This window comes from Cladosporium halotolerans (assembly GCF_011745625.1).
Source record: "Cladosporium halotolerans strain TM138-S3 chromosome Unknown Sca2, whole genome shotgun sequence".
Lineage (NCBI taxonomy): Eukaryota > Fungi > Ascomycota > Dothideomycetes > Cladosporiales > Cladosporiaceae > Cladosporium > Cladosporium halotolerans.
The window spans coordinates 1,128,759-1,142,504 of record NW_027191453.1 but is presented as its reverse complement, the minus strand read 5'-3'; the positions used below and the strand labels follow the sequence as shown (position 1 = coordinate 1,142,504).

The 13,746-nt window shown below is 58.1% G+C and overlaps 4 protein-coding genes across 4 annotated transcripts; 1 reads left to right on the top strand and 3 right to left on the bottom strand.

The window, feature by feature from the left end:
* Window positions 1-794: 794 nt before the first annotated feature.
* Window positions 795-2,865, bottom strand: WHR41_00918 (uncharacterized protein; the record flags this gene model as incomplete). Its single annotated transcript, XM_069369524.1, has 2 exons — window positions 795-1,281; window positions 1,353-2,865. The coding sequence occupies 2 exons, from the start codon at window positions 2,863-2,865 to the stop codon at window positions 995-997; spliced, it is 1,800 nt and encodes a 599-aa protein (XP_069233901.1). The 3' UTR covers window positions 795-994.
* A 2,554-nt stretch (window positions 2,866-5,419) lies between these two features.
* On the bottom strand, window positions 5,420-6,715 carry WHR41_00917 (uncharacterized protein; the record flags this gene model as incomplete). The annotated part of the gene is made up of 1 exon (XM_069369523.1): window positions 5,420-6,715. One exon carries the CDS (start codon window positions 6,713-6,715, stop codon window positions 5,420-5,422), a length of 1,296 nt encoding a protein of 431 aa, XP_069233896.1.
* An 894-nt stretch (window positions 6,716-7,609) lies between these two features.
* On the bottom strand, window positions 7,610-11,972 carry WHR41_00916 (uncharacterized protein; the record flags this gene model as incomplete). Its single annotated transcript, XM_069369522.1, has 2 exons — window positions 11,284-11,972; window positions 7,610-11,217 (listed from the first exon to the last, which is right to left on the bottom strand). Exons 1-2 carry the CDS (start codon window positions 11,711-11,713, stop codon window positions 7,610-7,612), a joined length of 4,038 nt encoding a protein of 1,345 aa, XP_069233895.1. The 5' UTR covers window positions 11,714-11,972.
* A 580-nt stretch (window positions 11,973-12,552) lies between these two features.
* WHR41_00915 (mitochondrial 54S ribosomal protein uL22m) lies at window positions 12,553-13,675 on the top strand (the record flags this gene model as incomplete). Its single annotated transcript, XM_069369521.1, has 2 exons — window positions 12,553-12,592; window positions 12,645-13,675. 2 exons carry the CDS (start codon window positions 12,553-12,555, stop codon window positions 13,673-13,675), a joined length of 1,071 nt encoding a protein of 356 aa, XP_069233894.1.
* Window positions 13,676-13,746: the final 71 nt, after the last annotated feature.

Genomic DNA, 13,746 nt, shown 5'->3' with positions numbered 1-13,746 from the left:
CTCAATGCTCTCATCGTAGCCCCGCCGTCCTCAGCATCGATCCCAAACATCCAGCCCACAATGCACGGACAAACCTCTTTATTCAGGGACAAGGCCGATGTCCAAACATTCCATCCTTCACGCATGAGATCCTAGTTGACAGTCAGGGTAATCGACAACTGACCCCTTGACTTATATCAATGTTCTATAAGACCCCTTCGTACTTCAAGGCACGTCAAATATGTAAAGTGCTATCCTCGACTCTACACTATCCATTGAGGGAGATTCATTGCGAAAGGCTCACATTTCGGCGGACGGAGAAGCAGCTTAGTTACTCCCTAGACAATTGAGAAGATGGGAATGATCGTCTGCATCTGTAGTACAGGGACAACGGCCGCCGGCCGTGTAGTACAATCAGCAAAGACAATGGAAAACCTCACTCTCCACCATGGCCGGGAAGAGACCTCAAACAGATATCGTTATAATTCATTCGCATCTTCGTCGCGAGCTGTTGGATCATCGTCGTATACCATCTATCTGCAAATCCGTTGGAATAGCTTCTCTGACAGAGGCACCTCTCTGGAGAGCCCAGGGAACAGTGAAGCTCGGCAACTTCACCGATGGATCCGCAATGCTATCCTGATTAGGTGCTTCAAGGGCTTCTCCGCAGGCACATATGGATTTGAGGTGCTATCATCGTCTGCAGAGTATCCACACACGATGCAGACTACAGAGAGGTAGAGAAGCTGCCACGTCATGGTCGTTGAGAGGAGCGGAGGGACACAGAGGCGAGAATGAGATTCTGAGATGATTCATGTATCTGATGCAAATTAACGTATTGATTTTCAACAGTAGTAGTAGCAACGACCAGTCGTGTAAGTGTAAAGTGTGGGTATACAGTAAGAAAAGAAAACCACTCTCGATCGTCGCCCAACATTATAATCGTCCATGCATCCTTATCCCCTCAAAAGGCAGACCTCGAACTTTTGTACAACCCCTATTAGGAACTCTCCACTTAAGAAAAGTGCGGCGCATTCAAAAACAACCCCATAAGCACACCACCAATCGTGCCCGCAATCGGGATCGTCATGATCCACGCCGTCAGCAGCAAGCCAATCCGCTGCCAGTTGACCGCCTTGTAAGTACCGTTGCAAAGCCCAACGCCCACAGTAGCACCGGTGATGCACATAGACGTCGAGACGGGGAGGGAGAACTGGCTGAAAACCAACACCGTGATGGCGGCGCCCATCTCCATGCTGCAGCCGCGCGAGGGGGAGTGGTAGGTGATTTTGTTGCCCATGACTGTGGAAGTCGATATGTTAGTAAATTGGGGTTTCTCAGTGGTAAAATGGGGATGTGAGGTGCGGCCCTACCCTTCATAATGTTGTAGCCGTAGGTGACGAGGCCGAGAGAGATGGTCAGGGCGAGGACGGCGAGCTGCCAGACGGGCACGGGGGCCTTGGCCGCGGCGGCGTTGCCGGTGCTCCAGGCGGAGTAGATGACGGCCCAGGGGCCGACGGAGTTGCCGATGTCGTTGGCGCCGTGCGCGAAAGAGGCCGTGCAAGCGGTCAGGACCTGCACGAAAGAGTAGGAGTGCTCGACCTCGTTGGAGTACTTCTCGGCGTGCGCGTAGACGCGCTTCATGCGGGTGCCCTCGGGAGTACCCGCGGTGCCAGTTTGGGCGGCGTGGATGTCGTAGTGCAGGCCGTAGAGGGCGCCGCAGACGATGTAGGCGGGGATGCGCTTGAGGATGATCTTCATGTTGTGGAGTTCGTAGACCTGGCCGGCGCCGAGGGGGTTGTCACGGAGGGTGCGCAGGGCCCAGGCGAGCGGGCCCTTGCCCTTCATGAGCTTCTCGTTCAGGCGCTTCTCGGAGAGCTCGTTGAGCTCCTTGTAGGTCAGGGTCTTGCCAGAGATCTCGCGCTCGACCTCGTCGAAGGCCTTCTCGTTCTCGACCACTTGCTTGCTGATGGGGACGTCGGTCTCGGATCCGGTGGTCTCAACGAGGGTCTCGTCGTCGTGCTGGACCACGGCGTAATTGGGAACGACAGCCTGCTCGTTGTGCTCAGGGGCGGGGCGGCGGAAGAGCAGGGGGCCCTGGATGAACATCCACCACTTGACGGAAGCATCACGCTTGATGATACGGGCGTGAACGAATGGTACGAAGAACAGAGCGGCCAGAAGGCAGACGCCTCCACCAGTACCCATAGTGACGGCGGCGATGTACCAGGAAGGCTTCTTGCCAAGACCAAGGTTGGGTGAGCCCTTGTATACGATCGAGAGCGTGCAAATCGTGCCCGCGATCAGGAAGAAGAACGGAGAGGTCCAGACTGCCCACGGGACAGGGTTCTTGCGCATGTGGACGACCAACTTGATGAGCATGAAGATGGTAGCACCGAAGCCGGCAGAGATGGCAGGAGCCATACCCAGGCCTGCGAAGATAGCTCCCAGACCTTTTCCGTTGTTCCAGCCCCACTGGACCTTATCAGCACCGGCAACGGCAACGCCAACACCAGCAACGGCCGAGATGAGGGAGTAGGTGGAAGAGACGTGGGCAGAGTGACGAGTACACCACATGACCCACGAGGATGCCGCTGCGAGGGCGCAGGTGAAGGCGAGCATCTGAACGCCCGCGTTGCCGTTGAATGCAGCGTTAGGGATGATGCCGTTCTTGATAGTATCCGCTGTGCGGGCACCCACTGTAATCGCACCCAGGAGCTCGAAGATAGTACCGAATACCATAGCCTGCCTGTAGGAGACGGACCTGGAGGAAACGCTGGTGGCCCAAGAGTTCGCGACATCGTTGGCGCCGTTGTTGTAGGCATCCAACATGGCGAAGAAGGTGCCGATGGCGAAGACATAGGTGTACTGGTCGAGCTGCGGCATGTTGGCGACGACCGGTGGTCACTTGGGAGTGAGGGAGGATGTGAGAGATCTCGGTGATGGCCCGAAGCAGGAGGTTGCGAGACTCGGGCTACACGAGGGATTATATGTGTTGCATGCGAGGATCAGTGGCGCCGAATGAGTGGTTTGCCTGCTTTGCTTCTCGCCTGCGCTTCACCTACCTGCGCACCTACCTGCGGGCATACCAAAGCCAGCTGAACACGCGTGAAGTGAGGATGATGGACGGATGGACGACACGCCCTCGATCCACGGTCGCTGATTGGCGCGTAGAGGGCGTGCTGGCGGGAAGTGAGGTCTGCCATCAGCGCTCCGTGTCGTCTAACTTTCGGTCTCGATTGCAGAGGCTTCGGCTTGCAGACGTCGAGCGACGCTTGTCTGGCGAGAAGACGGCACAAGCTCGTCGCTAGTCGTCTTGGACTGCGTTGCCAATGTTGCGAAGGCGCCCCGGCGACTTGGCAGTCCTTGGCAGCGCATATCAATTTTCTTTTGCCTTTCATGCACGACGGAGAAGGCCAATCATCAAGCGTGTGGACGTCCCACGTGTTTGCAGCCGTGTGCGACTTCACCTCGCCCTCGCCCACGCCGTCCGCCTATACACCTCCCCTTGGGGCCAGACCCTGCCTGCAATAATGCGCAGTGGCGCACCATACGCGCGATCCAAATAGGAAAGTCGCCGAATGCGAATGTCACCCCGTTCCCGCCAGTCGACGACAGCCCCGTCCTGGGAAATGGTGTGGAATACTCATGCGCTGCAACACAGGGAGTGAGATACGATCCTGCAAGGGTGATAAAGCTGTCAGTGCGGTTGGGGCCTGTCGTCTCACGCGAGCACCTACCGAGAACGCCCTGCGCGTTGCTGCATAAGCAATTGCCAACCAGCGCGCCATGACTTTGCCAACACCACTGGGCAGGCTTGAGCCCTTCCAAGACATCCTCAGGGCCAAAGACCCACGTGGCCTCACACGTCTCTGTGTATGAGAAACGGTAGACCCTTCCCTCTCAACGCTCGAGAAGATCTGGACTCGTTGTGTCTACCCGAGATCTCCAACCAGACCCGTAAAACCCCGTGGGCCTGGGCGTGGTGGAGCACGTGTTTGTCTGGCTTTCAGGGAAGCAAACTCTAGAAGCTTGGGGCCCCACTCATGTCCGTTCTCTGCGGTAGGTTCCATCGCTCGACTCTGGTGTTCCTGCTGCGGCCGCATGCGATCCTTTTACAACGGCCGACTTCCATTACTGGCAATTTCCGGATCAGTGGCACACGACCACTGGGGACTTGTGAGTGACATAATGTCTGCATGAAGATTTTTCACAAATCAATCCGCTGTTGCATCGCTCCGAAGCGGACCGCTCTAACGGCAGGGCCACACGCAAGCAAAACTGAAAGAAAAGCAACGAAAAGCTTCGCGATCAGCACTTCGCGATCAGCAAGATCTGACCATACTGGCCGGAGTGCCTCAGATCATTGGAAGGCTGGCCTTGCCACCGAATTGGACATGCCCACCAACCAGCTCCGAGAGACTTTTCACCTTCGAGGACCCCCAACCTTGCATTTCACCCACCTGCCTCGGCCCACCGCTTCCCAGGATCTCGCTCCTGCACGCTAGACTACTGTCATCCCCGCCGTCGCCTGATGCACGTCGGTAGGCGAGATTCTGTCTGTGATCTGCGAGCATGCTTTGAAAGCGCAGCCTTACTGGCGGGAGAGTACAGACGTCGTCGCATGCTGATCGTTTCATTATTCTTAGCTTCCCTTTCTCTGTTTGCTTGCCCAACGCCCAGAAATCTGCAATTCCGTTAAGTCAAAATAGGCGATTGGCGAACGTACCTACCTCGATCGCGCTGAATGTAGATCAGCTTCGCTAGATCGCGAGTTCTGCACCACACCCTTCGCCACACAAATCTATGCATTTGACCAACGCGTCAGCATCAAGTCGTAGAAACGAAGACCATCTCATTGGCTTCACGCGTTTCATTAATCGTATGCCAGACCTTATGAGCTCGACGGGCACGAAAACGCCGCTTCTCCAAGCCAGATATTCTGCGACAACCTCTTTAATCGAAGCTCAGGTGATTTTATGCGGGAAGACGCCACATCCTTACCTTTCCACTGGCTTGATTAGCATATCTCGTCCGGAGAAGCTACAGCTCAAAGCACAGTAATTAGCCCACGATCAGCCCTTAACTCCCGAGAGGTCGGGAATTCTTGTCGTGGTAGGTTTTCCAGGCAGCTGTACTCCAACTGGCACCCGCACGATCAATATGGAAAGTTCAAGGGTTTCCAGCCAACCGCTTAAAATATTTCCAAAAAGCATCGTAGGTTATCAGCTCAAGACCGCGTGATAATCCACGTCGTTCACAGAGAGGCTATGAACATAGATGCAAGCCCGTTCCTAGACAGAAGCAAGCCCCCAGGTGAAGAGACCTGACAGCCTGACAAGGCGTTCACCCTTCGCGGACGTCATGGTACAGGCTCTGCAAGGCTTCCATGCTTCCAGGGACAGTCTATCAATACCCTCAAGGTCTCCAATTTTCCAAACTACTGATGGAACACCGCAGTCCCAGACAACTCCCTATCTCCAAACCACCGATAAACGTCATCCGCCAACGACTCCGTATCCTTATACGCCGCAAAATGCCCACCAACCTCATGCACATACACCGCCTTTACATTCCCATCCCTCCGCGCCCACTCTACCGGCATCCCAAACCCCAAATCATACGGCCGCTGTGTCACGCCCACCGGCTGCACCACAAACGGCGGCCTCCCAATTCCAACATCCGCAAAATCCCCCTCCGCCACCATCTCCTTATACATCCTAAACCCGCCATACGGCCCCTGAATACTATACATCAACGACCACGTCACAACCTCCCCCAACCCAAACCCCCCGTGCCTCGGGTCCACAATCTCACTCATCAAATTCCACACCCAAAGCGCAAAACCCAGCGGCGAATCATTCGCCAGATACGCCAGCGCCAGCGGCACCGTCTGCTGAACGAACCGGTACCCCGAGCGCTCGACGATATACCTCTCCAACCCCTGCATATACGCCGCCTCCCCCTCACTCGTCTCGCCCGCAGCCCACCCCGCCAGATCAGTCGCGTTCGGCCTCACGAGCCAGAAATTCGACAGCGCGCTCACCACGCTCGCCGGGTACGCCGCCGCCTGGTGCCGCAGAATAAACCCGCCGATGTCGCCGCCTTGGACCACGTACTTCCCGTAGCCGAGCTGCAGCATCAGCGCGTGGAAGCTGCGGCCTGCTTCGAGCGGGCCGTAGCCTGCGTGCACCGGCGCGGGCGAGAAACCGTAGCCTGGGATCGAGGGCGCGACGACGTGGAAAGCGGGCACGGAGGCGTTGGGCGGGTTTGTCAGGAGGGTGATGATTTTGGAGACTTCGAGGAAGGAGCCCGGCCAGCCGTGGATGAAGAGGAGGGGAATGGCGTCTGCGCGCGGGGAGCGGTGGTGCACGAAGTGCAGGGGGACGGGGTGCGGGTAGGATGAGTCGGGGGAGTGGACGGTTGTTGTGAATTGGTGCAGGACGCGGTTTATGGCTTCTTCGGTCGCGGGCCAGGAGTACTCGTTTAGCCAGTATTTGCGGAGCGCGGCGTACTTTGCTAGGGTTGGGCCGTCGGAGTTAGGGGGTGAGAGGCCGGTTATGGGGATTGGGGGGCGGGAGTTGGCGACTCGTGAGAGAGTTTCGTTGATGAAGGCTGGGGAGACGGAGATGGTGAAGGGTTGGGGGGAGGAGGGGAAGGTGGCGTCGGTGTTTGGGAGGAGGGATATGGAGGCGGAGGCCGTGGTGGCCCAGAGGAGCAAGGGTGAGAGGAGCATGCTGGGCGATTGGGTCGTCTGGGAGAAGACGAGGTCGGAGTTGGGTGGTCTGCCCAATGCTTGCGAGGCCCTGGTTTTATATACTTGCTTACACGTCACGAGCATACCCCTCTTTGTACATGCATCGGCATTCTCACGCAGCTATTCAAAACGCAGTCATCCCCCCAATATCGAATATGCTCCCCTCTCGAGCATGCCTGCTTACAAACCCCCCAGCTTACAAAAACCACCTCCAAGCTTCAAATCTGAACGCTTGCAGCACGCAATGTAATCAAGGAGAGTACCTGTATCGTCGAAAAACATCATCATGCGTTGCCGAAGTCTCGCGGCATTGGACTGATCAGGTGTCACGTCGCTCTCAAGCCCTCCTCGAATCATGCGGCTTACAAACTGAAGGCGGGATCAGATTCCGTGCGTGGGAGAATTAGTGATCAAGGTGCGACAGACGCCGCTCGAGGGAAAGATTGGCGGTGTATCGCTGACTAGTGGTTCGGGTAGCAGCTCGAGGAAGCCCGAACGGGTCTGGGATCTTTTCGTTTGTTCTTTATGGGTGATGGTACAGTTCCAAGAAGCTTTGCGAGGAGTGGAAGAGGTGCGCAAGCCGACGATCAAATATGGACTCTTCACCGCGAAACGAGACGAAACGAAACGAAACACAAGGTGAGCGTGAAATGCCATCTTTCTTTCGATCGGTTATCTCCACCGTTCCCCTTCGCCATGCCTATCATGCAGCTATTAATCGATGTTCTTACACACGTCGCGTCCAGAGGCAAAGCCGACACCGACCCCGATCCCGATCCTGAGCCATACCCATCGTACATCACTATAAAACCTCATACCATTAAGCCCATCCATCATCGAGCCAAAAACGCCGCTCCATTAACAGCCTGACGTTCACTCGCCGTCAGCCTTCCCATCAGGCTCCGGCGCCTCAGGCGCCTCGCGGCTCTTCTCGAACATCGCCTTGAAATCCGCATTGCTCCTCGCGGGCGCCGCGGGACCGGAACCATTGCTCTGCGGCCCAGTCGACGCCGCAGCACCACCCCCAAACCCACCCCTCTTAAACCCCAGCCCCCCTCTCCTCCCACCCCGCCCCTGCCCTGGCCTCGCAACAGCAGCAGGCCTCATCCCGCCAAACCCAGCACTCTCCGCCTTCTTCTTCCCCTTGACAAAAAGCGCCTCCGTATCGCCCGTGCTCACGCCCTCGCCGAGCGCAGGACACTCGACGCCGGCGCGGACGCCGAAGGCGACTTTGAGGTCGGCGAACTCGACGATGGCGGCGTTCTGCTCGCGGCGCAGTTGAATTTTGAGGATGGGCCCGTGCTTTTCCATCTCGGAGCGGATGCGGGCGTCGTTGACTGTGTCCGGGAGGTTGAAAATGGCGACTTTGCGCTCGCGGACCGTCTTGGCCATGTCCTCGCCGCCAGCGTGGCCCGAGGAAGCCATGGAAACGTCGGAGGCGCGGCGGCCGTTTGTCGGCAGGGAGCTGGGCTCGGGGGAGGCGGATTGCTTGATGTTGATGTTTGTTCTGCGGGCTTTGTCCATCGGGGCGGCGCCGCCTTTCGGGGTGGCGAGGACGATGCTGAGGATGCGGTCGCTGAAGGGGCGGTTGTTGCCTTCTTCGACGGCTTTGGTGGCTTCGTCGGCGGACGACATGACGATGAAGCCGTTGCCAACGCGTTTGCCGTCGGCGCGCTTGAGGAGGTTCATGGAGACGACGGTGCCGAATTTGCTGAAGTGGTCTTTGATGTCTTGCTGGGGCACGTTGTTGTCGAGGTTCTTGACGAACAGCTCTCGCCCCTCCGCTGATGCGCCAGTGCGGTTTTTCGCCGCTTCCGGGTCCGAGATCTTGGCCACCAGCCTGTGAGAGCCGTCGAGGATTTTGTCGTCCATCGCGTTCTCTGCGGCTTGCGCTTGCTCGCTGGTGAGGAATTGGACGTAGCAGAAACGCCGCCGGCTGTTGTACTTCAAGCTAGGGAACCGGACAGTAACCACGTCGCCGTAGTCAACGAACAACTTGCGGATGGCGGCTTCGTCAAACTCCGCAGGGTAATTTGTCACATAGAGGGTGCTGCGGCTGCCACTCTGGATGTGTACCTCGCGGCCATTGAGTGGTTTTCCGTTACGCACCTTGGCGGTCTTGACATCCTCAGGCGTCTCAAACTCGACAGTAGCTACAGCTGTGTCGTTGTTCTGGTGAGGGAGGATATTGACGGCCCTCACTGGTCCGCAGTCTTGGAAGAACTTCCTTATGTCCAGCTCCGCAGTATCCAGGCTGAGGTTTGTGAGAGTAATAGTCGAGTGCTCCCTGTCTCGCTTTGCTTGAGCGCTCGTTGATGCAGATGGCTCCGCAGAATCGGCATCATGCTCATGTGTACCGTCGGTCTTGGTCTTCTTGTGTGTGTCGTCGTTAACATCGTCATCGCGCTTCCTCTTGTCGCCCGTGGAGAGGTTCGCCACCTCGGCTGCCTGTGCGGCTGCTGCCTCTTGGACTTCCTGTTGCTGTTGAGCCGCCTCTGCTGCTGCTTGCTCAGCTTCGTGAGCCCGACGGATAGCAGTCCTCTTTGAGAACTCCCTGGCCTCAATGCCAGCGGCCTGCAACTTCTCCACGCTTTCGTGTTGTTGGAAATGCGACATGTAAAGCTCGACAGCGCTCTCAGGCTGATCGAGATGTACTTGCGAGAGCATTTCGTCCACAACGGCAGTAGCCAGGTGAGGGGCGGTCTCGGTCGTTTCAACGCGATGGCTGTCACTCAAACGGTCGTGGCCCCAGAACAAAAGCTCCCAGCTGTAGTATCTCGCCCAGAAGTCAAAAGACTTGCCCTGTTTGGGAGCGAGGGCCTTCCAGATGTTGCGAGCATCCTCAATGCGGCGAGCTTCGGCCAAGAACTTCATTTGAATTCTCTCCAGACGGTAAAGGGGATCACCCTGGAAGTCCTCGCCGTACACCTTGCGCCCAGCTTGTTGCACATCTTCCAAGGCCATCATGATGCCGACCTCTGCTGTGTCGAGGTCGTCTTCGGAACTTGTTGATGTGAAGGCGTTGCGACGGAGATAGCTGCACCACTCCATGAGCACTTTCACCAGCTCCTCCATTCCGCCGACGTCCAGCAATCCAGAGTTTGTCGCTCTGTGTTTGATCGCTTCGATTTCGTGGTAAGGTTTGCGCTCAACGTCAGAGCGCAGGATCCGTTTCGCCCAGAGCTCTCCAGACCACGGGCAATGCTTAGTTGCACGCTCCAAGAGAGGTAGTACCGAGGAAGACGGATCATGCGAAGAGGGTTTCTGGCTGATCACAAAGTCGACGTAATCAAGCCACCACTCCGTGTATGTGGGAAATTTCAGCAACGCTCGCTCAAACAAAGCAGCACGCAATTCCTTCTCATAGGGCCCGCCGCGCTTCTTCTTCGACCTGGGGGATTTCTCCCACTTGAGATATCGCGTGAACTCGTTGAATAGCTCATTCTTGTCACCAGAACGAAGTACACGATCGAGTTTGAGCTCATGCTCATCGCGAAGTCCCATTTGAATCTTAGCGGGCTCACCGATTTCGTTTACTTGAGCCATGGCTGCCTCCCAGTTGTCGCCATGGAGTGTTGTCATCAGAGGCCAGAAAAGCTGGCGTGTCTCATTCCATCCAGAGCTTGGGATACGCAGTCGCTCAATGTAGTGATTTTGAATGCGCTCCAGATCCTGGCGATTGGACTCGTTCATATTCTCCGGTTGGATGACTGTGATGAAACGGTTCCACAAAAGATGACTTTGGTCAATCCGCCACTGCGTAGCCTGAGTCGCTTGCTCCAGTACACTGACAAGCATGTCTTTGTTGAATAGTTCCTTGCAGATCTCTTTATCTTCCTCAGTCCAGCTCGATTGGTCTGAGCCGGGAAGATTGTGGCACGAAGTATAATTTGCCTCAATCCAATCCACGTACGCCTGCCACAGCGCGACCGAAGAAGGCTCGTCCTGTACCGCTCTCTGGAAGAGCTCCATCAGAGAGATACGCTCGTCACCCGTCTTAGCTATCACGACTTCATCTGCGAGCCAGTCCAGCCAGACGTCCTCCCCAACGGCATAACGCGAGTCCATCGATTCGCGTGCTTGGCGGAGTTCGGCAAGCAACCCAAAGGTGCGTGGTTCCTGGCCACTTTCGCCGCTACCTTCCGGAGGCGAGACGTGGGTGACGAAGCCTTTGTGCAAGAGGTTGATGAGCTGGAGATGGGAGTCGTAGGCGTATGAGCTTTCACCGAGGTGGTTCAGCAGGTCGGTGACGGTTTGAGATTCAGTCTCGGTCAGCGCATTCGACGTGAAGACGCGTGGTGGCGGTGTTTGAGCTGGCGCCTCAGCCATGGTGATGTCGGCTACGGACTGCGAAGAGATGTTGCGGCCTATTGAAGGAGCGGAGGTAGACGACTGGGAGGTCATTGAAGGCGAGTGGCGTGTGGGAGCGTTGTTAGAAGAGTCGTTGCGCGGATGAGGTTGGCGCTGCATGGAAGCTAAGTCTGGAAGGCGCGAAGCGGGATTAGCCGTGGGCTGTTTGCTATCCGTTTGCGCGGAGTGGCACTCACCAGCCAATGTATCCATCTGGGGGGTGGAGCGCGTCGAGCTCTGTGAAGAATGGCGGTGCGCCATCACCGGGCGCTGTGGCGGCGCTTGCACGTAGAACGCACCCTGCGCCTGCGCCTGCGCATCTGCTCCCCGCGCGGAAGGCTGCAAAGGCCTGAAGTTGGGGGCAGCAACCTGAGGTCCAGACTGGTACACTTGGCCCTGCTGAGGCTGCTGCATCGCGTAGCCAGGCACCGGTGAAGGCTGACCAGTCGTGTCCATGCGCTCAGGAGACCGCCTGACCTCTTGGCTGAGGCCAGACATGTTGCGTTTGCCACCGGCTGGCCGGCGAGGCTTTCGCGGTGAGGGCATGCTGTTGGAGGATGTGGGAGGTGGCGGCTGCGCAGCGCGGGCGCCGCCCTCGTCTGGCGACAACAGCCTGTTGATGTCCATGTTTTGGCTAAGGCAGAGCTGATTAACCTGCGGCAAGTTTAAAGGTCCTCCGGCGGATGGCGGGCAATCTAGCGCATAACACCCAAGGTAGCGGCCTGAGGTCGCGCAATCCGGCTTTCAGCGCCCGAGTCGCGGCGCGAAGTCCGGCAATGGGAAGAGGGCGGTACGGGAGAGGGCGAGCACGCGCGCGCGCAGGGAGAGAGGTCGGATGGGGTGTAGCGGATTGTGAAGTGAGTGACAGCTAACACGAGGACGGCCCGCTCTCTCGGCACTAACGTTACGGGGATGGACTGAGTTTGCTAGGACAGCGCAGAGACGCAGCACATCGAGGCCAAGGTTGCCCTTCGCAGGCGAGGAAGAAGGCTGGCCGTGCTCGGCGCGGCTCCGTGGGCTCTTGTGCGACACGAGCCCCAGTTTCAACTTCCAGACCACGCGTCATCGCCGGCCATGCGAGACACGGGCATCGCGATGTGCCTGTGCCTGGCGCGGAGGGACCGCTCGGAGAATAATCAGGTGCACGTGATTCGCCCGGTCTGCTGAGAGCTGCTGTGTTCGCGCTGCCTCTCCCCTCCTGCTATGGCCAGCATGACGATAGACCGCAATCACCAGCAGCCGTCTTTGCCATCCTTCTCGCGCATCGCCGTAGCCGAGCGCGATCATCGGCCAAGCTGTTCCGCGGCGCCGGGTCAGTAGGAGCAATCCCCCGAGCAGCCTCAAACCTCAGGCCAACCTCCGCGCTCGCCGCACCTGCCTCGTACACTTTCCACAGACTTCGTCCCATACCAGCAGAGCAGCAGGGCGAGGCCTCGAGCACCCTCGTCGTGCCCCATACGCCCGCCATGAGTGTATCATTGCCCATAAGGCGGCTCGCGCCACGATGTACGTCTCCAAATCACGCCGATCTCACAAACACCACTGACAACCCCTCCAGGCCTCTACTCCAACCAAGCCCCCCTCACCTCCCGCGTGCAATCGCGCACCGCCCTCCTCCCAATCCGCCACGCCTCCTCCGACTCTAAAAACGCCCCCTCAAATCCTATCCTCGACGAATACAACCGCAACAACCCCGACGGAGCCGCCGCCGCCGCCCAGCAATTCGGCTCCCCCAGCTCGCGCGCCGGCGACATCGCCTCGTCCTCGATCTTCGAGGACGACCGACGCTCGCAAGTCCAAGCCGGCGCGGACGAAGACACGCAGACGGGCGGGCGCAAGCGCAACCCGGCGTCCATGGCGCGCGTGCTGGACCCGGACCCGAACGCGCGCGAGCGCTGGGAGCGCAAGAAGGTGATCCAGGGCATCCGCAAGGGCGGGCGGCTGAGCAAGGCGGAGTTCCTGCTGCAGACGGAGCGCGAGCACACGGCCAAGAGCGAGATGATGAAGACGTCCGTCAAGAAGCTGGGGATGCTGGCGCGGCAGATCCAGGGCAAGACGGTCGACGAGGCGATCGTGCAGATGCGGTTCTCCAAGAAGGGCGTCGCGCAGCAGGTGTTGGCGCACTTGGAGGCGGCGCGCGACGAGGCGGTTGTGATGAGGGGGATGGGGCTGGGGCTGGTCGGTGTGCAGGAGGCAGAGAGCGAGGCGCCGAATCTGAATGCGTCGTCGACGGACGTTACGGGCGTGCAGCCTAAGGCGGATGTGGTGTCGCCTTCGTCGCCGCTGGATATTCAGCTCAAGGATGGCAAGAGGCACACCGTCACTGATACGTCGAACATCTTTATTGAGCAGGCGTGGGTTGGCCGTGGCCAGTACGGAAAACTGCCCGATTTTAGAGCCCGCGGCAGAGTTTTCATCATGCGCACGCCCTGGACGAGCCTGAGCGTTGTGTTGAAGGAGGAGGCAACGCGCGTGAGGCAGTGGAAGGAGAGGGAGGCGAAGAGGCTGAAGCAGAGGCAGGACAAGGTGTGGACGCCTCTTCCTGACAGGCCCGTGCAGGGCGTTCGGGGGCAGTACTACTCGTGGTAGATGGATCGTTTGACGGTGGAATAAGAGACGAACGGTCTGTTGGCGTTGACCTTTTGTGTACAAAAATACGG